The 27426-nt window shown below is 36.3% G+C and overlaps 2 protein-coding genes across 2 annotated transcripts in view; one reads left to right on the forward strand and one right to left on the reverse strand.

The window, feature by feature from the left end:
• Positions 1–13528, forward strand: part of LOC126807856 (ATP-citrate synthase) — a 40191-nt gene extending 26663 nt beyond the window's left edge. The window contains exons 13-28 of the mRNA XM_050532696.2: positions 604–845; positions 1837–2005; positions 2655–2759; positions 3497–3588; positions 4022–4126; positions 4370–4451; positions 5087–5197; positions 5626–5753; positions 6078–6171; positions 6788–6942; positions 7300–7450; positions 8304–8447; positions 8855–8968; positions 9242–9324; positions 10344–10420; positions 11264–13528. Coding sequence (XP_050388653.2) covers positions 604–845; positions 1837–2005; positions 2655–2759; positions 3497–3588; positions 4022–4126; positions 4370–4451; positions 5087–5197; positions 5626–5753; positions 6078–6171; positions 6788–6942; positions 7300–7450; positions 8304–8447; positions 8855–8968; positions 9242–9324; positions 10344–10420; positions 11264–11361 — 1950 coding nt within the window. The 3' untranslated portion in view covers positions 11362–13528. The remainder of the gene's footprint in view (positions 1–603; positions 846–1836; positions 2006–2654; positions 2760–3496; positions 3589–4021; positions 4127–4369; positions 4452–5086; positions 5198–5625; positions 5754–6077; positions 6172–6787; positions 6943–7299; positions 7451–8303; positions 8448–8854; positions 8969–9241; positions 9325–10343; positions 10421–11263) is intronic.
• Positions 13529–14910: 1382 nt separating this feature from the next.
• Positions 14911–25056, reverse strand: LOC126807888 (neuronal acetylcholine receptor subunit alpha-3). Its single transcript, XM_050532757.2, has 6 exons — positions 24722–25056; positions 18091–18230; positions 17514–17558; positions 17183–17292; positions 16333–16868; positions 14911–15406 (listed from the first exon to the last, which is right to left on the reverse strand). Exons 1-6 carry the CDS (start codon positions 24759–24761, stop codon positions 14994–14996), a joined length of 1284 nt encoding a protein of 427 aa, XP_050388714.2. The 5' UTR covers positions 24762–25056; the 3' UTR covers positions 14911–14993.
• Between the last annotated feature and the right edge of the window lie 2370 nt (positions 25057–27426).

Here is a 27426-nt window from a genome sequence, read left to right on the forward strand (position 1 = left end):
GTGTAGAGAGACTGTGTAAATTGCTTTATAAACGGGAAGTTTTTGATGGGATTCATCACATTTTGAAAAGAGCTTTTAAGGACGTAATAAAATGTTAATGGTTTGGTATAGTGCTGACAAACGCTTTAGACTACCATATCAAAGAAAATGTTGATGGTTGGATATATAGGGCTGACAACAGTTTCAGAATCAACGTGTAATAAGATGTTAATGGTTGGGATGTGACTACAACTTTAATAAAATGTTGTGCTTTAGACTGTATGTCCGGTTCTTGTGTTATATAATTAAACCATAGACTAGTTCCTGTGTTATAATAAAACGTTGTCTAGTTTCTGTGTTCATGGTGACTTGATGTCTTACAACTCTGATCAATCTTTTATTTAATTGATGACATGGCATGGTTCCTGTCATGTTCTGCTAGAATTGAATATAATGAAATTAAATTGAAACCCATGTATATATATATATATAGAGAGATAATCTATGTTAATTTGTCTGTTAGGAGCTTAATGACATGTGACCATGTAGATGAATTAATTTGTGATATCAGACAGGTTTAAATATAAAAAACTAAATAAAAACTGAGTATTTTTCTTTTTATAGCAAACACCTGATCCTCGACGTGGATCCAATGATGTAGAAAAATCAGAACAGACAAAATCACCTGTATCAAACCTTGGACTTCAAAAAGGAGCTCAAACTAAGAAATCAGGGAGTTTGTTTACCAAGAGTACTAAAGCTATTATCTGGGGTATGCAATCTCGAGCTGTACAGGGTATGATGGACTTTGATTATGTCTGCTCTCGTAAAGAACCATCTGTAGTAGCCATGATCTACCCTTTTACGTAAGTTGACTGTGATATGGAAATGATCTAGTATTTTTAATATTCAGACATTTTTTTGTCAGGTGTTAATTTGTCAAACTTGTCATAAGAATGGTTTATAAGGAACACATCTATTGATTTATATTTCCAACTTTTAAGAGGGGGGGGGGGGGAATGGCCGAATGGTTAGCACTCTGCATCAGAACGTCTTTCAATGAGTCAATTGGTGTGGTTTCAATTCCCGGGTTGTACGTGACAAGGAGTAGTGTTGCCTGTCCAACCTTGTGGGTTTTCTCCGGGTCCTCCGTTTTCCTCCCACTGCTAAAGACCCCGACGCGCAAGCGAATTATTGAAATAAAATTGAACCAAATGTTAGTCCCAAAATGACCCCGAGTTCATGCTGGAAAATTGTCTTAGTTTATTGCGACGACAAGAAAAAATGTCTGGATAATCAAGGCTTTTTCAAAAGATTTTACCAAATTTTCTGTGTGATAGGTTTTAACATTCTGCACACAGTGAATTATTGACTTTGAGAATAAATCTCTGCCCTGAATGGCCTCCCATACTCTAAAATTAGTATTTTATTTTGTAACATGGTTCTAACACGTTTTACACCTTCCAATATGGAATAAATACTTCTCAAAATCTGCAAAAATGCACTTAGTGTTTTTGTCTCAAATTGTTGATTTAGGAATTAAAATGTCTTTCCATTAGCTTTGTCTTTTCTCAATTGTAGGCTATTGTATACAGTGTGACTTTTGTTTTGGGTTTTAATTGGTGGGCCCCCATGTATACATTTACGTGCACATAAAAGATCCCTTGTCAGTTGGAATTCGATATAAGAATAGACCATTGTGTCGCTGCCCGGGCAAATTTCCCTCATAGCGCACTGTGTGGTGTAGGCCCGTCTTCATTAGCCCAATATAGGAGCAGAACAGTAGGACGTTAAACCCCATTTGATTTTAATTGGTGGTTTGATCTAGAGCTTTATTAAATATGTTTATTATTTTAGTGGAGACCATAAACAGAAGTTTTATTGGGGCCACAAGGAAGTGTTGATTCCAGTTTATAAGAACATGAAAGATGCCATGACTAAACATTCTGATGCTGATGTTCTAGTGAATTTTGCTTCGTTAAGATCAGCTTACGACAGCACCATAGAAACTATGAACTATCCACAGGTAGGTCTGTCAATAACTTTTATTTATTCCCTATAGATTAATGTTTATGTGTAATTGTATGTTTGATAACGACCAGTGAAATCTTGTCAAAACGTCGTGTGTATATTATATAATGATTGTTATCCTTAGAACTGTATTGTGTTATGTTCAATCACTAAATTATATACACACAACGTTTCAACACGATTTTAATGGTTGTTATCAAGCATACAAATAACAACCAGTATATACACTAAGATCATTCTGCTGGCGATCAAACCTTAAATTACTTGAACCCTTGATGACAAATGAAGTGTACTTTGTTATACAGATGGGACAAATCACCGATCCATCTGTGTGTATACACTGGTGTGAACAAAAAAGAACCTGTACAATTTAGAAATTGTAGAGCAGGCAGAAGCACCTATTTTCCATTGGACGTGTAACTACATGTATGTTTCAGCTATGGTTGATTGAAATGTTTTTATTTTCTTCAGTTGTCACAATCTTTCTGGCCTGAAATCTCATTGTTCATTTGGCTATCACTTTTTGCATTCATAAATGTTAAAGGATATCTCAAAGCATTGTTGCGATAGGATGACGTATTTCCAATGTATTTTGTTCATTTTGAATTACTGACTGTATTTAAAATGAAAAAAATTATTTTTAGATCCGAACAATAGCTATAATAGCTGAAGGTATACCAGAGAATTTAACCCGACAGTTAGTTAAAACAGCTGATGAAAAAGGTGTTGTTATAATTGGCCCAGCCACGGTATGTATAGATAATCTTTTATTTAAATCATTTACAAAGACAGAACATGAGAAATGAACAGAATGTCCAAGGGTTGAATCAAAGAATGTCTGGATTTTTCAAGTTGAATTTCCCACGTTTTGTGGTTCATATTGGGTGATGACAATTAAAAGTTTATAAAGTCACTAGAAGAATGCCCGGCTTCGCTCGGGGGTCATAACTCCGAAACTGGAAGTGGTAGACTAACGCCACCTGGCCTATGTTACTCCCCGGTCCGAGCTACCCCTATACCTCAAATTTCAGACTCGGGGCAGACCCAGTGTAGCCGCCAACCCCGAACAGACAGACAAACGACAGTCACAAATATTAGTATAGATGGTGATCCAAGATCTCATCTATAAATGTACACGTTAAGAGAAGCAGTGGAATAATTTTGAATTTGAATTGTTCAAATCCTTTTATTTATAGTGCTTAATAACGTGAATTAGAATTGGTGAAAGAGAAAGCATACTCTGCCTAGATAAATGAAATAAATGGTATTGAGCATTCTAAAAAAACAAATGGGATTGTAGAGGTGGTGAAGAGTTTTCACTGAAAATAAGGTCTTCCATCTTTGTTGCACAACTGCCTAAAGATCATTGCACAAGCTTATTAGTGGCAATATGTTAATCCCCAAACTACTTAGCTGTTATTTGTCTGTTGTATATGACTGTGATGTATATGATGTGTTATTTGACAGTTGTATATTTGTTTTATAGGTTGGAGGAGTGAAACCAGGTTGTTTAAAGATAGGTAATACTGGTGGAATGTTAGATAATATTCTAGCTTCTAAATTATACAGACCTGGAAGGTAATAACTTAAAAATACTTATATACATAGACATAACAGGTAATAATAATACAGATCTGGCATGTAATTGCTTTCATACACAAGGGAGGTAAACCACAAGATGGTTCCACTCAAGTGTATGATTTATCCCTTATTTTTTTGGAATTCGATATAAGAGTAGGCTGTGATGCCGCTGTCCGGGCAAAATTTCCCTCATAGCACACTGTATGGCGTATGCCCGTCTTCATTAGCCCAGGTTAGGAGCAGAACAGTAGGACGTTAAACTCCCATTTCATTTCATTTTCATTTCTGTTCTGATTATGTTTAAACAACGGGTGAACACTCTTTAAAATATGTTGACCACATGAGTAAGATGTCTTGCAGTGTGAATCTGCTGCTTTTGAATCTGTAGACTTCCTTCCCCAGTATTTATGTTGTATTGGTTGTCTTACAGTGTGGCATATGTATCAAGATCAGGGGGTATGTCCAATGAGTTGAACAACATTATATCACTGAATACTAATGGTGTGTATGAAGGTGTCGCTATCGGTGGAGACCGGTAAGTCATATTTTAATTATCTTCATAAATTGTATTAAATTTGGTTGATATACCAAAGATTTAGTTGTGTTGATGGTGATGCCCAAGCCATATTGAAAGATTTGAAAGTATTTCTGACGTATTTGTGATGTAACTAAAGTACCGCTTGAATGGGGGCAACTAGAATTTGTGTAAAAGTTGGTAATCTTTTTGATATTTAGAAACAAATGAAATATGGTCTTTAATTTTATTTTTATCATGTAGTTATCCTGGTACAACATTTATGGATCATATTTTACGATATCAAGATGACCCAGAGGTTAAAATGATCATCTTATTAGGAGAGGTAAGTTTAAAACCACAGATTCTCGTTTCTGTTTTCTGGACTATTTTATTTAAAACATATAAAAAGATGCATTATGTAAGAGCTTAATCTGCCTATTGCGGGTCTTTCTTTTGACCTCAAATGTTATATAAATTAACATGTAGACCAAAGGATGGTTGTGATTTTCAAAGGATTGAAACACGAAACATGATAGCCATTTAGTATTTAATTTAAAACTGGATAATCAAGACTTTGTTTATCGTGAAAACGGTAACAGTGAAGATCGAATCTATGGTATTCTTCAGATAAGGCTCAGAATGAAATTTTCAATATATTCATTTTCATTATCTATTTTTGAACTATTATAGCAAGAACTGTCTTGCATAAGGCATCTTTCAGAAAACCAAACCAGAATTTAAATGTTAGATAATCTTATGGCTCAGATACCATCAAAAGATTTTAGCGAAGAAGATAGATGTCTCTGGCTTGTTTTCACCCTATCTCAGATTGTACCGAATATCGACAATGTTTCAATACAACATATCTTTGTAAATACTGAACAAAAAAAAAAGATTTTGGGACAGATATTCAACTGTTTTATCAATTTGTTAAGTATGTAAAATGCCTGTATTGAACTGATTTATCTATTGTTATAGGTTGGAGGTAATGAAGAATATCAACTAGTGACGGCATTAAAAGATGGCCGTGTCAATAAACCAGTTATAGCCTGGTGTATTGGTACTTGTGCTAAAATGTTCACATCAGAGGTAAGTACAACAGTAGGATTAAATTCCTTTATTTTTGCGTTCATTTTATACGATTGACTAAATTTTAAATATATATCCTTTTTATGCCGTGTATGCAACACATATAGAAGTATACATATCCAAAAAATATTGGCACAACCGTAAACCTGCACTACGTTGTTTCACGGTAAATGGAGAGATAAAAGGTATGCCAACACAAACTGATTTCAACACTGGTTTAATCAAATTTAACATTTCAAATATCTATATTTTGCAATATGACAATTTTCTGTATAATTTAACAAATCAGAACAACGTTTATGGGAAATGATGTCACTCGGTAGGGCCTATTATTGTTTATTGTATGCTTCATATAGATTGTAAACCAATATTTCGTGAAAGGCTTAAATAGCTTCATTGTGTTGTAAAGTTATTGTTGTTGTAACTAGGTTCAGTTTGGTCATGCTGGAGCTTGTGCTAATGCTGCTTCAGAAACAGCTGAAAGTAAAAATGAAGCTTTACGTGAAGTTGGCGCCCATGTACCTAGAAGTTTTGATGAACTTGGTACACTTATCAAGTGAGTATATGACTTTTATTTTTTCAGAATATTCATTTGATTCTTGTAATTGTTCATTAATCACTACCAGATGTCATATGGTATCCATTAATAAATGTCGTCAGTGTAGATCTGTATTTCAAATGTCAGAAGCAGGAGAAATAGCCCAAATATCTTGTTTAAAAGTTTTCGGCTATAAATGTGGAGCTGTTCAGATGCAAACACTAGGTGCTAAACAGGATTTGATTTGCTATTCACAAGAACAATATTCAGTTTGTGTTCAGATTTTGGCAAAACTTAAACACTAGGACGAGTATCATATAGAAGTGAATTATATCTTTATAGAGAAGTGTATGATAAACTGGTTGAGAATGGTACAGTGGTTGTCCAGGCAGAAGTCCCACCACCAACCGTACCCATGGATTATACATGGGCTTGTGTAAGTAACATTTCACTTGAATAAAACCAAAGTAAATTTAGAACTGCTGAGACACTTATCAGGGCCCCTTACTTCAATTTTGTATTGTCACCCCATTGTTCTGCTGACCACAATTAGTCGTGAAGGCTAAAGATATCTTATTTACACATTGTATTTATGTTCATAAAACAAAGATTTTGTTTGTGAGATTTTTAACAATTTCCAACGACTCGCAAGTAGATGATTAACAGTAATGTTATGTTAATGTACGGAAGAACTAAATTCTGTCCAATTTTAACTATTTCTGATAATGGCGGCGTGGTTTGTTCCCCAAATCAAGTTTTTAGTCTCCTGTAAATGCTCCACTACAAAAGAATAAAAATGAGACCGCCTTTATGGACTGCCCTGATACAACTTGATTGCTGCTGGCACATGTTGTGTTGGCTGTCATCTAATCTTTAACTGTTATAAACTATAAATTCAACTGTTTTTATTGAGATTTATGATTTAAGTCTGTGGCATGGAAATTGATCGATCTGTAAATTCTCTAGTCAATTTCTCCATTAAAATAGTAAATAAGACCAAAATGATAGACCAATGGTCAACCCATTAATGCTATATTACCTGTATATTATAGGAATTAGGTTTAATCCGTAAACCAGCATCATTTATGACAAGTATATGTGATGAACGAGGACAAGAGTTATTATATGCTGGTATTCCTATAACCGATATATTTAAAGAAGATATGGGTATTGGTGGAGTACTTAGTTTACTCTGGTTCCAGAGAAGGTAGGAATAATCTTTTATTTCTGGATATCCTACGACCACTGTAAGGCAGTTGACAGTACTGCTACTAACAATCATTCTGTTTCTTCCCACTGCTGAAGAATCCTAAGTTTAAATCAAAGCCCTAAATGACTTAGTTTGTGACAAGTCGACATTTAACCCCATGCCTCTTTACAGACTTACAGTGAAGCCCTTCATTATAATATATTGAGGACTTGCATTAACATGTGGGCGGTGAGTGGACTCCAACAGTGCAGAAAAGTAGGATTTTAAACCCCATTTCATTTCCCCACAGCAGCGTTATAGTGAAGTTCCATTGTGCTCAAACAAATAATATACCAATTTTTTATGTGTTTTCAGATTACCTCGTTATGCCACCAAGTTTATAGAAATGTGTTTAATGGTCACGGCCGATCATGGACCTGCTGTCTCTGGAGCTCATAATACCATTGTGTGTGCTCGTGCTGGTAAAGATCTCATCTCAAGTCTTACATCTGGTCTGCTCACTATCGTAAGTTTTTATTAGTATGAGCAATATTTTATCATTTGTATGCATTTGCTAAGCAAAGCTGTTAATAAGCACTGAGGATCATATTCCGAAAATGCCGGTTGTTGAACTTCATTGCCGTATTCACAAACGTTGATTTGGGCGTATATTCATGTGGACGTATATTGTCGTCGCCCCTGTCCGTCCGGACGTCCGTCCACAATTGTTTGTGGACACTCGACAGGTCACAATTCTTATCCGATTTTGACGAAACTTGAAATATAGGTTTATCTCCAAAAGATCTCGGCTGCTTTCAATATTGGCATGTATCGGATCGAAACTTCATGGATTATGGCCCCTGTTTGTACGAAAAATCACGTTTTTGTGGACGCCCTTCATTCTCAAATAGCGTAAAAATATGGTATATCAAGGTTGTGGACCCTATGGAGGTCACAATTTTTATCCGATTTTGTTGAAACTTGAAATGTAAGTTTATAACCCAAAGATCTTGGTTCCTTTCGATATTCGCGCATATCGGACCGTAACTTCCTGAATTATGGCCCCTGATTGTAGGAAAAATCACTTTCTTTTTAGCTTGTTCTCTATCCATCTCTCGAAAATGTGGGCATATCCTGCCTGGCAGCTGCTGGTTAGTCCTTGAGAGCAAAACCCTGTTCAGCACTAATTAACGTTGGTATTTGAAGTGTAAGAGGAAATGCTGCTGTCAAGGCAAAAATCTCCCTCGGGTAACTCAAGTAACCATTAAAATCAAAAATACCATTCAAAGCATCAAACCCCATATATTCCAATCTGTGTATCCTCTGTCAATTGTCAGGCATTAATCCTTGTCTGTTAAAGTATTTTGTTTTGTTTACAGGGTGATCGTTTTGGAGGAGCTTTAGATGCAGCAGCCAAACAGTTTAGTGAATCATATGATCGTGGAATGATACCCATGGATTTTGTTAATGATATGCGTAAAAAGGGACAACTTATTATGGGAATTGGTCACAGAATTAAATCAGTAAGTTCAAATCCTTGATATAATTCACCCCAAATGTAGGTGGGTGTAGTCCCCTGATGGACTATTTACTGGGCTGACTGTATAGTATATCAGACGACTGGCCAGACTGTATATTATTTCAGACAACAAACCATTGAGCTGACGGCAGACAAATTGCTAAATTTACTTTGACTTCAGACATTACTGGGTAGACTGTGAGTCAAGAATCTACCGGGCTAACTATTTACTTAATCTAATCCAATGGTCTGCTGTTAACTTGAGCTATGATTATATGAACTCTGGACTGTTCACCATTACTGGACTTGTGACCTGTATATTCCAGTTCAATTACTAAATGCCATTGAAACAATAGATCATTTATGTTTATTTCATGATACTTAATATTTTAAATGGTTTTTTTTTTCCAGTTAAATAATCCTGACATGAGAGTGGTTATATTAAAAGATTATGTTAAGAAACATTTCCCTGCTACACCACTTTTAGATTATGCTCTAGAAGTTGAGAAGATCACCACATCCAAGGTATAGATAATAGAATTTACCTGTGTTTGTTCTCCAGCCATGGAGTTAATTTGGTTTGACCTAACCTTGAAATGAATGGGTTGTGTTTGGTCTTTTTTATTACAGTTTGTAATCGAAGGCCTACTTTAATTGATCTAATTGTGTTGAGGGCAAATGAAACGTTTTTTTGCTGTCAATAATTTCTTAAGACATCCTGAAAACGGTTGCTAAATAATCTGTAATAAAGAGTATATTCTTTTGAATATTGTTGATCCATAAATACTTTTTTTTCAGAAACCTAATCTGATTTTGAATGTAGATGGTTTTATTGGGGTATCGTTTGTTGATTTGTTGAGAAATTGTGGCTGTTTTACAAGGTAGGTTGACTTTCTGTAAAATTATTCTGTTCACAAACCTATCTTGAGCATTAATTTAAATGAGATATTAGAGAATGAGACAAGTTTGTGTATTTACTAAATGATGTCCTGTATTATCTCATGGTACTATTTAATAATTGAGATGCTGAGTGAATTGAATGGTTTTGACACTTGGACTGATCACTGGATTAGAATGACCAGATATTTGAGGCTAGTCTTGCATGATTCCAATGACACTACTTAATAACTGGATTGGAAAAACAATGATTCATATCCAACCCTGCTCCTGGGTAAAGAACTTTTCTGGATTGTTTGGTTTTGGGATGGCACGTAAGAGTACCTTTGAATTTAAAGAAGTCAGGAATGCTGTCTGGACAAAATTCTGATCCTTAACACCAATAAATTTTTCTTAAGAGTAACCTTTGAGCCACGGTGGCTCAATGAGTGAGAAGTTGGTTTGTGTGCACCGAGAAAGTTCATCAGAATTTTTCGGTGTGGTTGCCCCTTGTCAGTGGTGCAGGATGCAGAGCTTGGCAAGGGACAACGCAAAGTCGTTCGGATGGGATGAAACACCAATATCCTGTGTACACATTGGCACGTTAAAGAATCTTTGGTGGATGAAATTTGAAATAAAATGTCTTCATTAACCCAGTCGGCGCAGAACCCCATTTCATTTCTTAATTCACTTAGAATAACCTTTCACAGAATTATGGGCTTTCGTATTAGAATATATTATATTATATAGTCACTAATTATGTTGGACAAAATTGACTTAATGGTTATTGCTTTAGAATAGTAGTGATTTTCATGTTGGTAATACACAAATGTTAGAGATTTTCGTCTCTGTTCATGCTGCTAATGATTTTCCCATCTGTTCATCTTCGTAGTACAAAGATATTAGTGATTTTCGCATCTGTTCATGTTGGTAATGGATTCCGCACCTGTTCATGTTGGTAATACATGAATATTATTGATTTTCACATCTGTTCATGTTGGTAATGTATATTTTGTAATTTTAGGGAAGAGTCAACAGAATATGTTGAAATCGGTGCTCTGAATGCTTTGTTTGTTCTGGGTAGAAGTATGGGATTTATTGGTAAGTTATTACTTGGATCATATGGTCTATCATTGAGTCAACTGGTGTGGTTTCGCTTCCCAGTTTGTATGTGACAAGGAGTAGAAGCACCAGGTCAACCTCATGGATTTTCTATGACTCCTCCAGTTTCCTCCCACAGGTCAATACCCGCATTGTGCAAGGGAAGTAATGAAATAAACTTCAACCGTGTGTTAGTTCTGAAATGACCTACTTTGTGTCGAGTGGACGTTAAAACCCCATTTCTCTGTATTAATCAGGATAAGTGGCCGTTTGCCTGAAGTTTTCCAACAGTAATAGCTGTCTTAGAAATGTATCATGATACGAGATAAAATCGAAGTATTTTGCACAAATACATTTTGAATTCTTTGAGTGTATTCTAAACACAGTTAACATTTCAACCAAATCATGCCACATCAACAAAAGCTTGCTGTTGTCAAGGCTGCAGATCTTATAGGTCATTGGAAAAAGACAGATTGTGATCTGAGGCTGGAGGAAAAACTAGTGGTCAATGGCACTAGACATCACATTAATTTATTTGATACTAGAAGAATGACCGGCTTCGCTCGTGGGTCATAACCCCGAAACCGGAAATGGTAGACTAAAGCCAAGTGGCCTATCTTACTCCCCGGTCTGAGCTACCCGGTCTGAGCTACCCGTATACCCCAAATTTCAGACTCGGGGCAGACCTACTGTAGCCGCCAACCCCGAACAGACAGACAGACAGACAAACGACAGTCACAAATATTAGTATAGATTGCAACGCGTTGCATTTGATATCATGATTTGACAGAATGGTTTCCCTTGTAACATTGAAAATTGTAATTTTTATGGTCTTATTTTCAGGTCATTATTTGGATCAGAAGAGATTAAAGCAAGGTTTATACAGACATCCATGGGATGACATTTCATACATCATGCCAGAATCACAAGGAAATCTTTAAAAAACATCATCTTGATCAGAACAAACATCAATAATCATTATACATTTAAACACAGATAGATGTATGGACATTTAAATTATAAAATATTAGAACAAAAACATTATTTATTTCATCAACATGGAAGCATCTGGACCAACTACATTAAAAGATTTAATCTTGATCATTCGAACCTCAATCATAAGTCTTGATCACTCCAGCCCCAAACTATCTCTGAACATTTGTCTGGACAAACTGGTGCCATATTTGTTTACATTGTCATGGTTATTAAACGATTTGTTGATAGGAGGAATGACAATGTTTACATTGTCATGGTTCATGATTAGTCGATGGGAAGATTGATTATCACTTTGTATTTGAAATATGCATTGTTAAATGGTGGATTGAGGAATGAACTGTATTTGTTACCATAGCTACAATAGATGCCATTTTGTCTAGAATAATACTCGAAGCAGAGATAATATAGGATGGAGTGATATAAGACAAAATCAGTAAAGGTTGTAACATAATATATTACTTGAATAAACCTGTCTGCCATTCTACCGTAATATTAATGATGAGGATGCTGAAAGGATTACGTTATACTCCCCCGGTTCTATAATTATCTAAGACATATCATTTCTCGTTGTGGGCTAGATTGTATACAAATACAAGTGTTGGGTTACATGTTAATGGGAGAAATCATTTTAAAGTGATATTAGTAGTTGGAGACTGTTGTACTTTAGATTAGTTATACCAAGTATTACAAGGTAGCTAGAACCAAATTGAATGTATGGGTGTTATTTAATGTAGAACAAGTAGAGTTGTTCACCCTTGTTAAGATATGAATATTAGAAAGTCGGAAATATTACGAATAGTTATAAAAAGAAGTTTTAAGCCCCATTCTACTTGCATATTTGTCAGAGTTTTACCTTCCCTTTCTGACTGGAATTGAGAGGGTTAAAATCCATTTGGAGTGTACTCTTTAAACATCAATTTATATAGTTAAGGGTAAAACGGAGATTGACCTTACTATTTAGTAGCATGGCCTGGATTTCAATAATGAAGAGTCTTTGTACAATCTATTCTCTCACTGTTAAGGTGGTCTAAAGAGAGCGCATTATCACCCAGGGTTGCCGAGTGTTATGCTACTGAATATTATAATTATATATGTACATTGTTAGATATCTATGATAGAATTAGTTTAATTTATTTGTATAGTAATCTCCAATTTTATATAACTTAACTATTAATATGCTTTATATATATATATTATGCCAGAGTTGTTAGTTTACTGTGCTTCTAATGTTTTATCATATTAAGATTGGGATAATTCATTACAATGCTCAATTTACTCAAAATTCCTGCTTTCTGTTCAAATTCTCAAATATCAATAACTTTTTAAAATTGGAAACATCTACCTTAAAAGATAAATTTTCTTTAAATTAGTTATTGTAATTTACTTTGAATTTTATATTGTTATGCTTTTTATTGTGTTTATTTTGTTATGTTTAAGATCTGTTATTTAGACAATATTTTTGAGGGGTGTCTTGTCATAACCCTTAAAAAATTTAGCTGTACAATACTCTTTTGTTCATTTCTCATCCCAATGGAGGACTTGATGGTATCAATAAATGGCTTCAACTGAGAAAAAGTGGCTCAGAAAACAAATCCTAACTAAAATATTATTTTAAATGTTGATACTGGCAGTATAATTTTTTTTATTGGAATTATTAGGAAGATAATTTATCAGTATTTGTTGACTCTCATCAACCTAAAATAATTGAGTTTCATTCATTATTTTTCATCTATCAAGTAGATTATTTAAAGTCTTCAAATATATTATGAAATATTGCCATTCATGGTTCTATATTTGTGAAATCAATGAAGGATGATAAACAAAAGTATAAATCAACATTAATCCTTGGTATAATCCTTTAAATCAAAAAAGTTGGGAATATGAGTTATGCGGGATAATTGAAAAATCATGTAAGCTTGATGCTGTACTATGTTTGGTTGAAATCTATATAAGGTATTAAAATATGGTTAAACACATTGTGTGGGAATAATAGTTATTTATAAGCTTTAAATGTTGTGCTATATTTGTTTTGTGTAAATTTATAGGGGGCATCATTTTATGTTTAAAGTTAAAGACAATGTTGGGGAATAATAAATAGTTATGTTACCAGAAGATATCTAGTTTATCTTTATTTGAAAATACTGCTGCATATCCTAATGTAGAAGTAGCTCTGGAGACTTTGTGATGGTTTTCAATACTTCAACTGAAAGCCCTTTCATCCGCCTCTGATAGAAGCCGAGAGAAGTGGTTTATCATGTTGCTTTTATTGCCGTCGCCCCCATCCGTCTGTCCGCCCGCACATCGTTCAAAGTTCCTTGTGAACACACTACCGACTACATTTATCATCTAATTGTTTTGAAATTGATATTTCAATAATTTCTGTAAATACTTCTAGAGTTAAGGCCCTTGTTTTAGTTTGTGAACGCTCAAACAACAGAAATTATAATCTGGTCTGTATGAAATTGATATATAAATGCCCACAATTACCTATAAAAGAATAAATATGCGACAACCCTTGTCCACCGATCAGACGATCGGTAAACTGGCGGCTCTGCTTGTAAACGGCACAGATTGTCACGGTATTTTTGGAATCTGACGCGTTTCTGATCTGCAGTCAAGAGCTTTGGACCCATCTTGCAGAAATATCAACCCTCGCATGAGAGATGCCCACAACACTGGTAATATGCCGAGTGGTCAATCCAGGGGCGGATCCCCACCCCACCCCCCTGCTCAGCTACATAAAGGTTTTTTGTAAATCAACACTTTTTATTTATGAGAAGTTTCTCGGCCGCGTGTTTTATCCTTTATCGTCAGATGTGGGACAGGATGGGATCTCAAAGCACGAGATAATGATATAGACATATCACAATTAATGCTTTGCATCCATGAAATTGAATCGCATTGTATTAATTCATAATAAAAATTGACGTCAAACAAGGCGTTGAATTTCTCTGTTTAAACAGCTCAATGTGTATGTATATACGCCAAAATGATGATAGAGACCATGCGGGAGGGGTGGGGGGAGATACATTGTCTCGGTAACCTCTGGCAAACCCCCTCCTGCAAAAATTCCTGGATCCGCCATGCAATCGTTGATCAGCAATCACCATGTCATGCCCCCGGGTAATGTTTTCTTGAATGGTTGCTGTTAATGGTTTTCCATATCACGCTTAAATTCCACAGCCCACTACCTTACTGTGGAACAGGAAGGGGTATCATCCCCTAATGTGGCGACCATATCGGCATATATCTGTACTGGGGTTAGTCCTTTCAGTTGCACCATGGCTAGTTTTGTCCATTTCTGGTGATAGGTTCACAAGATGGTCTGGTACGGGGACAATAACAATAACAGTTCTATGATTCATTCATTGATTGTACCTGTTGTGTTGGTGAAAAAAGTTTTATTTTTCAACCTAATTGATCTATCTTTTTCAGGCTTAGAACTTTTCAGCCAGCCGTCGTAATAATCAACTAAATAAACGGAACGAAGAGAATGATCAGTTATAATTTTATTGATTTTACAAAGCATAATTAAAGAGATGGTTTTATGTCCAAAATATCAAAGTGAATAAAGAATTTAGCTACTGTTGGCAGATGTGATTGTCAGAAATGCGATATTTATTACTATTATCAATATCAAATAAAACCACAGGAAAAATCTGTCCAATATTTTAGAAATATCCTGCCAAGAAAGCAGCCTTTCCCCAGTGTCCTCTAACTGGGATTCTGTCGGATTTTCGATTTCATCGTTTTCGTTTTTCGGCTTGATTGATTTGATCTCTACACTTGAAATGACTCTATTTACCTTTTTCTTAAATTGTCGCCGTTTACATCCTTTATAAAAGACAAGACGCCCCATGATATTCTGAAATAAAAACAACAACCAAACAGGTATAGACTCATTCACGTCACGGAAGTATAGATCCAGCACTATGGTGGTAAAAAAGACTGACATGGCTCCCAGTATCAACACTAATGCGACGTACACAACTGAAAAGATAAAACGATACATAATAGATTTTTGAAATGAAAGAGGGTTACAACGCTAATTATTCGAACACCTATAAAGAAAGTTATACATTTCGGACACATACCCTTCGATACCGCCACCCCCACCCGACACACAAACACACCAAACAAAACTAAAACAAACAAAAATCCCCCCAAACAACCAAATAAGCCCAATTTGATTAAAATACAGATCAATATTTTTGACCAGTTGTAGTACGGGGTTGCGCCTGGGGTCATACGAACGGCTTTTGATCCTATGACGTCAGACATTGGATTAACCCACCAACGTTGATGTCTCTAGTAGGATACCCATCGCACGCCAAGAACTCACTGCAACGGGCCGTTTCATTGGCTAATCCCTCACATCAACTAGATCGCGGGTTATATAACAACTCTCTCAGATCCTATTGTAGTAAAGACAAGTAAAACTATAAAAAAAACGGAACGAAATAGGATCTCTCTTTTAATCAGATTGAAATAGGCCCAACCCAATGCAGAAATGATATCACATAAATCCAACATTTTTTGAGGGTGGTTGCTCTGAAACAGGACTGAGTGATAAGGCTAACATACAGATAACTTTGATCAAAAATCGGCCAGATTGCTGTTTACGTGGAAATCATTTAGGTGTCCTGGCAGAACGCTGGGGTTTTCATAGTCGAATATATCGGGACAAGTTCATCCTTGACGCCCTTTACACGAGGGATGGACGTCTTGTTTCCTGTCCCCTACCCCGTCCCTATTGCACAGAATCAAAGATGCTTTCATGGATGTGTGCATTTAGATTGTAAGACTCCGTTAGGCTCCAAGTGACACAATATCACCTTAAGATAACGCCCCTTTCTATTAATTAAACATGCGTCGCTCTATGCATGTCTATAAGCTCCCCAAATATACAAACTTACCTATAAGTGAAGTATCAAGTGATATGGAAGGAATCTTATAAGCCACAAGAGTCAACAGCACAATGAATGACAAGAGGACAGTCAGAGAGTAACCAATCTTTTCCCCAGACTCAGCAGGTAAAGCAAAGACTAAGGCGGTAAGGACAGAGTTCACAATAACTGGTAAGATGATGTTCAGCCAATAATATTGAGATCTTCGCCTGAGTTTGAAATGGAACCTAATCTGACTGTAATCATCCTGCTTGATGTCCCGATTCCTGACTATTTCATAATATGGTCTTTCCATATCCCATTCTCCATTCGGTTTCATCAACCTGGTGTTGACAGCGTTATCAAGAACCGTTATATTCACCTCCCGTAGATTGTATCCCCAACTTTGTAAAATAATGGAACATTCCTGGGTGTCGAATGGATAGTATGTGATTTCGGCTTTACAGTTGACTTCATAGATTCCTGGAGGATCCCAAATAATCCTACCAGTATTATCAATCCTAAAGGGACAATATTCATCTTGAATTATCTCAAAATGGTTTATTCTGGAAAAAAGAGCAATCAAAGGGAAATGTGTATTCAGTGCTAATTTAATGCATTTTTTGTTGATGTTATTAGTAGAACTTTGAAATAGAAAAGATATTGTAGTTTCTACATTATATTCATCGATGCCCTCTCAGCGACAGATACGCCGACGTTTACATGAGTGCCAGAAATTGATTGGTGTGTGCTGAGAATTGTATCTAAGACACTGGGTATTTTATAAAAGGGTCTTGGAATAACGGTACATGGGCAAAGACTGATTTGTCAATAAATAGGAAGAATAGCATGGTGTTTTAGTCTAATTGTATATACTTACGAATTGCTAACAATAAGGGCAGGTCGCCAGACCTTTTCCTCTGTGGCGAAGATAAAGCCAACACTTTCGTTAGAAGGTTTCATCCAGGATAGTCTCTTGTCGTGCCATTCCTTAAAAGATATAGCGAATGTTGGGTCAATCACAAGTATTTGCAATAATCTGAAGATATAGAGTTCTTGTTTAAGTGAATCATCAAAATGTAAAACATGTAACTAGAAGATATAGTGTATTGGCTTAACTGACCCATCAGCATCTGTTATAACCAGAACCGATTTGCCTGCCTTTACATTGTGCAAACTATCAAAAATAAAAAATATTTGCAAACTCTTACCACGGTCAGCCACCCTGTTACTTTGAAACTCTGCTCAAGGATATCCTAAAAGGAAGAAAATGGATGATCTCATATTTTTATTTACAATAGCGTCAGACAAAATGAAACGGGGCTTAACTTCCTAATGTTCTGCACCGACTGGGCTAATAGCATCAGACAAACAAATGACAAGGTTAGTGCGAAAACTGTCATAAAATCACTTATTTTGGGCTTGATTTTTTTTTTACACTTTAATTCACTTTAATTCTAATTATAAAATCGATTTATAATTATGAAGTACACGCCACATACAGTTCCATTTGCAGCTCTTTAGGGATTAGAGGCACTATTTTTAAATAATTAATTAATCTCAAAACAACGTTATGGTGATTTCGTGATTATCAAGTACTCTACTAATAGAAAATTAATTTTCGTATACTTCAATATAAGAAGAATGACGGATTTCAACAATTAGTCCCCCAAAACTAATCAGAGGAACGATTGAGACAAAATGCGGCAATAATAATGTTTCTTTCCAATGGTGGCACTAGCTCCTCCAGTAAAGTCAAATATATCATTTGATGAAATGTAAACTTACCATGTGATTTATGGTGAGAAGATTTAAACGAACTTGAAGTAAAACTGTTGGATTTGGTCTAACTTTTAAATCATAACTTCTATTGGTGAATAATTCAGTTCGTATAGCTGTTTCATGTTCAACACTGGATCCACGGACTCCTGGGATACAAAACCACATAAACAAAAGCAGTCTGATTAAAATTAGAGAGGGATGGGGTTTAACGTCCACTCGACACAAACTAGGTCATTTCGGGACTAACATATGATTCAATTTTATTTCAATATTTCGCTTGCGCGTAGGGGTCTTTAGCAGTGATAGGAAGCCGGAGGACCCGTAGAAAACCCAAGAGGTTGAACAGACGACCTACTCCTTGTCACGAACAACCGGGGAATCGAAACTACGCCAGTTGACTCAATGAGCGACCTTATGAAACAAGGCGCACGCGCTAACCATTCGGTCATCCAACCCCTTCGTCTAAACAGCAGCCGTCCTGAAATGTGTGTCAAATATTGTATCTGTCAATCACAGACCTTATGAGCTAAAGCGCATTGATTAAATACTCGTCGACCCAACACCGCTAAAACTATTGTTTGTGTTCTAGAAAGATAACATACACTACACCGTGTACGACACCACAGTAATTGATAGGAAATGAGTTTACGTCTAATCACAGCAATACTTCGGCCATTTCAGAGAGAGAGAGAGAGAAATGGGGTTTAACGTCCACTCGACACAAACTAGGTCATTTCGGGACTAACATATGGTTTAACTTTATTTACATAATTCGCTTGCGCGTAGGGGTCTTTAGCAGTGGGAGGAAACCGGGGGCCCCGGAGAAAACCCACGAGGTTGGACAGGCGACCCTACTCCTTGCCACGTACAACCGGGGATTCGAAACCACGCCAGTCGACTCAATGACAGACTTTATGATACAGCGCGCTCACGCTAACCATTCAGCCATCCAACCCCCCCGGCCATTTCAGACTAATATAAGTGAAATAACATTACTAAAAAAAGGAAATGATAAATATCACCGAGTCTATGTCGGAACAATTTAATGTCATTAATCAGTTTTTAAACATACGGCCAGCTTTTGAATATTCATATTAATTTCGAAAGCCTCAAAGTTTAAAGATGCATTATGTAAGAGCCAAATCTGCTTATTGTAGCTCTTTAGTTTGGGTTTAAATCTTACACAAACTATTAATTAGAAATTTATTGACATGACAAGTCTATAATCAACTCTCTAGACCATCGGATGGCCGAGATGTAAATGGATTAGAACAGCCGCGAAATGCAAAATGTTAACGATAAAATGGATAATCGAGACTTAGTCGTCAAGTACCGTGTCTACTATATAAACCAATCTATACCACATCCTGTTAAAACTGCAAACATTCACAACTTCCCTCAGAATAAAGCAATTTAACTGATATGTTCAATATATTCATTTTTCAGTATCTATTTTTGAATAATTATAGCAAGAACAACCTGCTCTTTCTCTAGATCTTAGATAATGCATATGCATCTTTAAGCTATGGTACTGGCCATTGTTCTCGAATAATGCCAATTGTTTACCTCTGTATAGTAGGCTGGTAGGTGGAGGGTGTTTGTGGGAAAAAATTCCCGGAAAGATGATTTGTTGTTTTTCTGTTAGGGGTTGGTCTGTAGTACTCCAGAAAAAAAGTCTCCATGAATCGGCCTTGGGGAAAATTTTTTACAGGATTTTTTAGTTTTGGTATCCGATCTCACTGTGTTGTTCTAAATATCCTGCTAGGAGTCCACAGCATTGATGTATCAGATCAAACAAATGTTTTCGATTTTGCCAGAGCGGACTTGATCTTTTGCCTGATCAGGTATATCTAAGATTGGGTTTAATATCCGATCTAAAACTTTCACTTTCATTGAAACCGAAAGTAATATTTTTTGGGAGCGGATTTTGAGGAAAATGATAGGTTTTTGTGGTGAAATGGAGGGATAAGGCGGTGATATGAAAGTGGACGAACAAGATCTGTTTGCACCGTGTAAAGAACGGTTGCTGGAAGACGTTGGTGTATACCCCTAACAGAAAAAACAACAGATCATCTTTCCGGGAATTTTTCCCAACAAATCCAAGTTTTCATCATTCGCCTACCAGCCTTTAATGTCACATATTGTAAATACTATTTATTTTACTTGCCAACTAATTTAAGAATTAGATCTTTCAATACGTTGTATTTGAGAATTAGATCTTTCAATACGTTGTATTTGAGAAATATGACGGTTTGTAAGATTCAGCAAGTTTGTTGACAGTAAAAGTATATTATGGTTTTACCACCATGTGTGATACCACTTCTCATGTACATGTACAATTCATAAATCCAATAACTTTTATGACCCCCCCCCCCCAAAAAAAAAAACAAAAAAAAACAACCGAAATGTAATGAGGTTTAACGTCCTACTGCTCTCTTTTGCTCCTCGGACTGGGCTAATGAAGACATCATACAGTGTCGTTAGGGTAATATTATATATGGAAATGAGACCAATCGTCCCACACTGATCCGCAGTGAATATTCGCTAGGCCGCTACAATCCCTGATAAGGATGACATCAATGCGACTTAATGAGTCTCAAATATTAACTTTTTTCCACCGACAAATTAAATTCTAAAACATTTTTTTTTATGTATAAGAAAAATAAATAAAGACGTTTGACGTATTTGTAGGTAAAAATTATTTCCTATTTAGTGTAAATGGATATTAATATGAGTAAAAGGCAGCATTCTGCCCGAAGCAGTAACGTCTTATGTAAACAATGCACGCGCCATTGAGCCAATGATTGACGCCGCGTGTTGTGACGCCACGTGTTGAATGCAGTCATCTTTTACAGAGATATAGAAGACTTTCGTAATCCTCTGTGAAACAGATTGTCAGTGCACATGAGCAAGCATTCTTCGGTTAAGACGTCAAGGCGAGGTAGCGTGAGTGCGAAAGCGCGAGGAAACGGGACAAGAATGCAAGCTTCTTAAGTTCAATTCGTACGCATGTTCACTGATTACCAACAACAGCACAATTTGCCCAAACCCATACAAATCTGCAATATTCAACCTACTAATATTCCAACTCAAATCACATGTTTTCCGGCGTGTTTCCTCTTGTCAGTGGTGCAGGAAGGAGGACATGACAAGGGCAGCTATTTAGACGTTCGGATGAGACGAAAAGTCGAGGTCACGTGTTCACATTGGCATGCACGTAAAACATCCCTTTGCAGTTGGAATTTGATATAAGAGTAGGCCGTAGCACCGCTGTGCGGGCAATATTTCCCCCATAGTACACTTTATGGCGTATGCCCGTCTTCATTAGCCCAGTCGGAGCAGAACAATAGAACGTTAAACCCCATTTCATTTCATTTTATTTTCAAATCACATATCATTATTTCTCGTTATTTGAAGTTCCTGGTGATAATATGTTATTTTATTGATTAAAAACTATATTGTTTTTTGTAGAAATTTTATACTTTTTAAAAACAAAAACAAACATTTTGGGGACAACCACGTTTATTTAAACTACGGCTTAGTTTATCAATTAAAGTACTTTTCTGCTTCAAATAAGACGGGCATACGCCATGCAGTGTAGGCCTACTGTGAGGTACATTTTGCCCAGACAGCGGCGATACGGCCAACTTTTATTTCAAACTCTGTCGAGGGTTATATTACGTGTACGCTTACGCGGGACTACCGTTTTCCGTTCCATCAGAAAGACTGGACACTGTTGCCTTCCATCCCTGCACCACTTACAAGGTTATACCAGCCAGCATGGGGACAAAAATAAACTTCTTAGGTACAGACCACGATTTAAGTTTGTAATTTTTTTTTACATTTTCATGCGTTGTGTTCACGTTTGCCGGCGACCTTGTGCATTTTCCGGTCGCCGTACGGTCGTAGCAGCGCAGTAAAGACGCCACCCCGGTCTGACGGGGTGAACCAGCGATACTGTGACTCCTACCTTTTGACAAAAGTCAGGGAGATTTGAAATTGGGATGTGGCCAAGAAAAAGTTTTAGCATATATTCCGTAACAGAAACTTGGCCTTACAGCATCGCAGTCTGATGCGGGATACGAAGTCTAAAAAGAACAACACTAAACGACTTTTAAAAAAAACTAGAAACATCCTACGAAAAGGGGATTTAAATTTTGAATATTTTTTATAATAGCAAGCTAGCATAGTGTATTCTCAATTATGAAAGCTATATTGAAAGCATACGTTAGAATACATATCAACATACAAAACTAATTCACTTCTGAATTATAGATTCCTAATTTTATGGGTGCAATTGAATCAAACGATCTTTTCAATCCTATTTGTGTAATGTTCAGGCGTGGCAAGCTAAAACAAATGCTGAATAATTGCTCCCTCGCATCGTTGAGATTAGGCTTCCATAGCAAGGACTTAACCGAAGAATGCTTGCTCATGCGCACTGATTGTATTTTGTCGACTTGTCGGGTTGTGACGGCACGGCAAAGCGAAATAGCTGTATATTGTCGACTGAATTGACCCGACATGTCGACAAAATGAAGGCGACGATTGTTGGGTTAGTTTGTCGCGTTGTCGGGTTCATTTTGTCGATTTGTCGCCTTCACAACCTGTCAAATCGACAAGACGACAAAATACAAATATTTCGACTTGTCGCCTTCACAACCCGACAAGTCGGGAATGTAGAATGGCCGCTAACAGCCACCATACTCCAGTATAACATTCATTATTAATAATGTTTACCCAGTCCTGTGGTATAGATAATAATATAATATCATATAATTTATTTATCTTATCTGTATCATAATCAGGATATTCCGAGTGTATAATATCAATAATAGTGTGTACATGCATTTAACCGGTCTTCACGTAACATATAATATCAAATATTTTACACACATTAGACAGTTTAATAATATCAAAATGCAATTTCTCACCATTATTAATTATTAATGGATTATAGAATAAAGGCTGGCATGAAACGTCAAATATGTTACAAGGATTTTATCTAAAATTTGCATTGAGTTTATTCCAAGCTAACAGTAATGTTCTATAGAAAACAAGTAAATCTTTTAAAAATACGTAATCATAATGTATTTTAAAAAGATTGTGACTTAAACCTAGATTTGAATATTTTCTTTAAAAAGTATGTCACTGTGTCTTTCTAACGGCGTTATGTGAAGAACCAAAGTATTTTATTAACCATTTGATACAAAAAGCATCTGATTTCATAGTTATATTGGGAAGGCCTAAACCGCCTACTGCTCGGCTACCGATTATCGAGTAGTACTGTATTCGAGGTGGCTCATTGTTCCTGATATAGCTTAGCACATGCGTTGTTATTTCACATGTAACGGACCAAGGGATAGGGATAACGCTCGCAGTGTACCAAAATTTAGATAACAGTAAAGACTGTATGACAAAAATCTTGCCATGTATAGTAATTTTACGTTTAAGCCACATGTTTAAAATCCGTCTAATCTTAAAGATACATTAGTTAAGAGTTTTATAGAGAGTTGGCCATTCTTGCTATAATAATTCCAAAATAGATGATAAAAAAGAAAATGTTGAAAATTTCAATCAAATTACTTTGTTCTGAACGGAATTGTCACTGTTGGAAGTTTGGACTAGAAATAGGCATCAATTGTGTCTGTACCGTCTATGAGAATTGGCGATCGTTTGATTGACAGACGATAACTCCACCCACATATTCTCGATTATCAAGTAACATGCTCAACGGCTATGGTAGCCTCGCTTGGCAGGCCTTTCATAACCAGTTTCCGGTAGTGACATCAGCGACTAACGGTAAACGTTAGCTTGGTCGGCCATTTATTGATTTAATTTTATATGGACGACTGTTTAAATCCAAATTGTATTCAACCCACCCGTGGGTCTATAGAGCTGATTTTGAGCTTGTCATGTAAATAAAGGTCTAATTAATAATTTCTATAACATCTGAAGCCTAAATAAAAGATTGCAATAGGCAGATTTAGCTTTTGCATAATGTATGTTTAATAATTTTATCATTCCAATTCAATTGATGGCATATATCTTTATTAGGACCTAAATAAACACATAGGATCTTTATACAATCCAGTTTAATTATAATGGCGTTAATGAAATTGAAAGATTTATATCTACATGTACCTATAGGTAACAATTCAGTTTTGTTTACATTGATTTTAGCCCCAGAGGCTTTACATTAAATATTTAGTATATTAAAAACCATATCAACTGATTCTGTATTATCAAGAGTTAGATTGGTGTCATCTGCATGCTGATAGATAATAGAAGTAAAATTACTGTATGTCTTTAATGGGTAAATGTTTAATTAATAGGTTTAAAGGTCCTGTGCATAATACATACAACATAGCAGACATGGGACATCCTTGACACATAGAACGTGTGAGTTTACATTAAGGAGGTAAATGATCATTGCATTTTACATTGCTAACAATATCTGTATACATGATTTTAATATAAGATATAAAATTATCTCCAAAACCGAAACATTTCAGAATATTAAACAAGTATTTGTGAGATACACGATCAAATGCTTTTTCGGCGTCTAACGTCTTACACGCTGAGCCACCGCTGCTCCGTATGTTTGCGGGAAAATGTAAACAATAAAATGACTTACCGTGTGATATTAATATAAAAGGAATAAGAAACACGTTCATTTTATACTGGCTGAATATCACGCAGTTTCGTATGTTTGTTGGTATTCAAGTAAAAGGAATAAGAAACACGTTCATATTATATGTGAATAAATAAACCCGATCTTACTTTCGCGAACACAGAGTTATTATCACAAGATTCATGTAAAGTTATAATTCTTTAAACTTAATCGGTAAACCAACGATTAAAATTTCTGTTATCCTATAAAACTCTTTGTCTGCGATATCACCCTTGGTGGAAGCGGACGTTAGCCCTCACCAATGCACGAACTACTTTCCGAGGAAAACAGGATTGCAGTGAACCAATGCAACAAACTCTAATATAACGTATTAGTGGAATAATCGCTCAATACAACCAGTGAAATTTAACACAATATTATATTGATTTATAATCAGAATATAATAGTCTAGGTAAACATACTGAATACGTACGTGATTACCTTTTACAGAACACCTGCTTCGCGATTCAGCTGATCAACAAATGGCGTAGTTTCCATGTGATTTTGTTTTAGAACATCCCGACATCTTTAACTTGCTTTTTCTCAAAAATACCTTTTCTGACTAAGTTGGGCAACATCAAATGGATATAGCCCGATTCATACCAATCTCACATCATTTTAATGTATTAAAGCGGAGAGGGTGACAATAACGATAACTCAATTTTCAAAATCTCCCCAATTGCGACTCAATTTGTCAGCACGGGCCACAAATTAAGGTTAATTTAAAAAATAGAATAAAAAAAAAACATTAGAGAAGCAGTACCAAAGTTTCCAGGACACAAGGAATGAAAGTGAGTTTGTTTACCCACAGATGTAAATCAGACGCCAAAATGTGATGATATATTCTATTTATACCTAGTCTGAAAGTTTATAATTAAAATATTGAGCTGGTCAAATATAATCACTGAATTTGTTGTTAAACGGGATTACGAAACTCATTTAATAAATCTCACTGTTATTTTATTAGTGACTTGATGATCACGACGACCACTGCCATGTTGTATCTATGCCGGACTGAACTCTCGGTCACGACAGGGTCTTCGGGCAAGTTTCCATTTTAAGTTCCACGTATCAAAGAGATATTGTAATCTAGACACTTACACATAGTGTAATTTGGGAATTTATTAACAACCCCATATGGAAACAAAAAGTTTGTCTTTCTTTCAATACCCATTAAAGTTGTACTCTCCGTCGAATTCCATCTGTCAGCGATTCTTTTACGTGCATGCCAACAACTACACGCTTGGACTTGTTTTTGTTGTCCCATCCGAATGACTAAACGCTCTCACCAATCAAATAATTGTAGTCATTTGTAGTATTAAGTAATATATTAATTAGTATATTAATTGTTTATATTAATTGAGGTTAATCAAACTCATGTACTTGTTTTAAAAAATACAAATTGTACATCGTTAAGATATGAGAAATGTTTTAAAATGATAATTGTAGTCATTATCGCATTAATTAATATGTTAATTAGTATATTAATTGTTTTATATTAATTTAGGTTAGTCTAACCCTAACGTACTTAAATGTTTTTACTATTCAAAAAAAGTAGGGGATATTTGATTTTTAAGTGTTATTAAAGTCACCTAATGAAACTGACGAAGAAACAAATGACAAAATGAAATGAAGTTCACATTCATCGATTTATTCCAAATGATCGTTAGACTAAGTAAGGCACAGACTGACCATTATAAGGGTAAAATGATACCCGGGGTCAAACAGCAAAGTTACCACAGCATCACAACCAAGTCAGTAACGGGTAAATCCTCCTCTGTTTGCCAAACAAGCATTGATCCGACGTGGCATACTCCTAATGAGACGTCTAAGGTCATTTTGGTCCAGATTGTCCCATTCCTGTTGCAACGCAGCAGCAAGTTCTTGGACATTGGCAGGACGTTGTTGACGTTGACGTAACCTCTGTCCAAGCATGTCCCAGACATGCTCGATGGGGGAGAGGTCGGGACTCAGTGCTGGCCAAGGTAATGTGGTGATGTTCTGTTGTTGGAGGTAAACTGTAACGATCCTGGCCCTGTGACATCTTGCGTTGTCATCCTGGAAGATGAAACGGCGGCCATGACGTCGTGCGAACGGCACAACATGGACTGCCAAGATGTTGTCCCGGTAGTACTGGCCTGTAACACGCCCTGCAACAACATGTAAAGCCGTTCTTCCAGCAACAGTGATGCCTCCCCACACCATAACAGAACCACCCCCAAATCGATCATGTCTGATGACGTTAACGTCTTGGAAGCGCTCGTTTCGACGACGCCACACCCTCCTACGTCTGTCCAAAAAATCAACAGTGAACCTTGACTCATCTGAAAACATCACATTGCTCCAGCGTCGATTATCCCAGTGTTGACGATCCCTACACCAACGACGTCTTTCCTGAATGTGATGATCTCTCAAACAAGGGATCACGCGAGGACGTCGGGCGCGAAGGTGACCCCTATGCAGTCGATTCCGAATCGTCTGGCCACTCACTCTCACACCAGTGTCTGTTTGAAGACGAGCGCTGATCTGATTTGCTGTGATGACACGATTTCTCAAGGCCAAGGTACGGATAAATCGATCCTGGGCTTGAGTTGTCGCCCTTGGTCGACCTGAGCGTGGTCTGTCCTGTACAGATTGTGTATCACGGTATCTGGACCATAGCCTGCTTA

This window comes from Patella vulgata, chromosome 9 (genome assembly GCF_932274485.2).
Source record: "Patella vulgata chromosome 9, xgPatVulg1.2, whole genome shotgun sequence".
NCBI classification, from domain to species: domain Eukaryota; kingdom Metazoa; phylum Mollusca; class Gastropoda; family Patellidae; genus Patella; species Patella vulgata.

Bases quoted from the DNA above. Each gene is read 5' to 3' on its own strand.
- LOC126807888 (XM_050532757.2), bottom strand. From the start codon at position 24,761: ATGAACGTGTTTCTTATTCCTTTTATATTAATATCACACG. The intron at 18,231-24,721 runs GTAAGTCATTTT...TTTGTATCCCAG, and splicing joins TTTTATATTAATATCACACG to GAGTCCGTGGATCCAGTGTT. The intron at 17,559-18,090 runs GTAAGTTTACAT...TCTTCCTTTTAG, and splicing joins TTCTCACCATAAATCACATG to GATATCCTTGAGCAGAGTTT.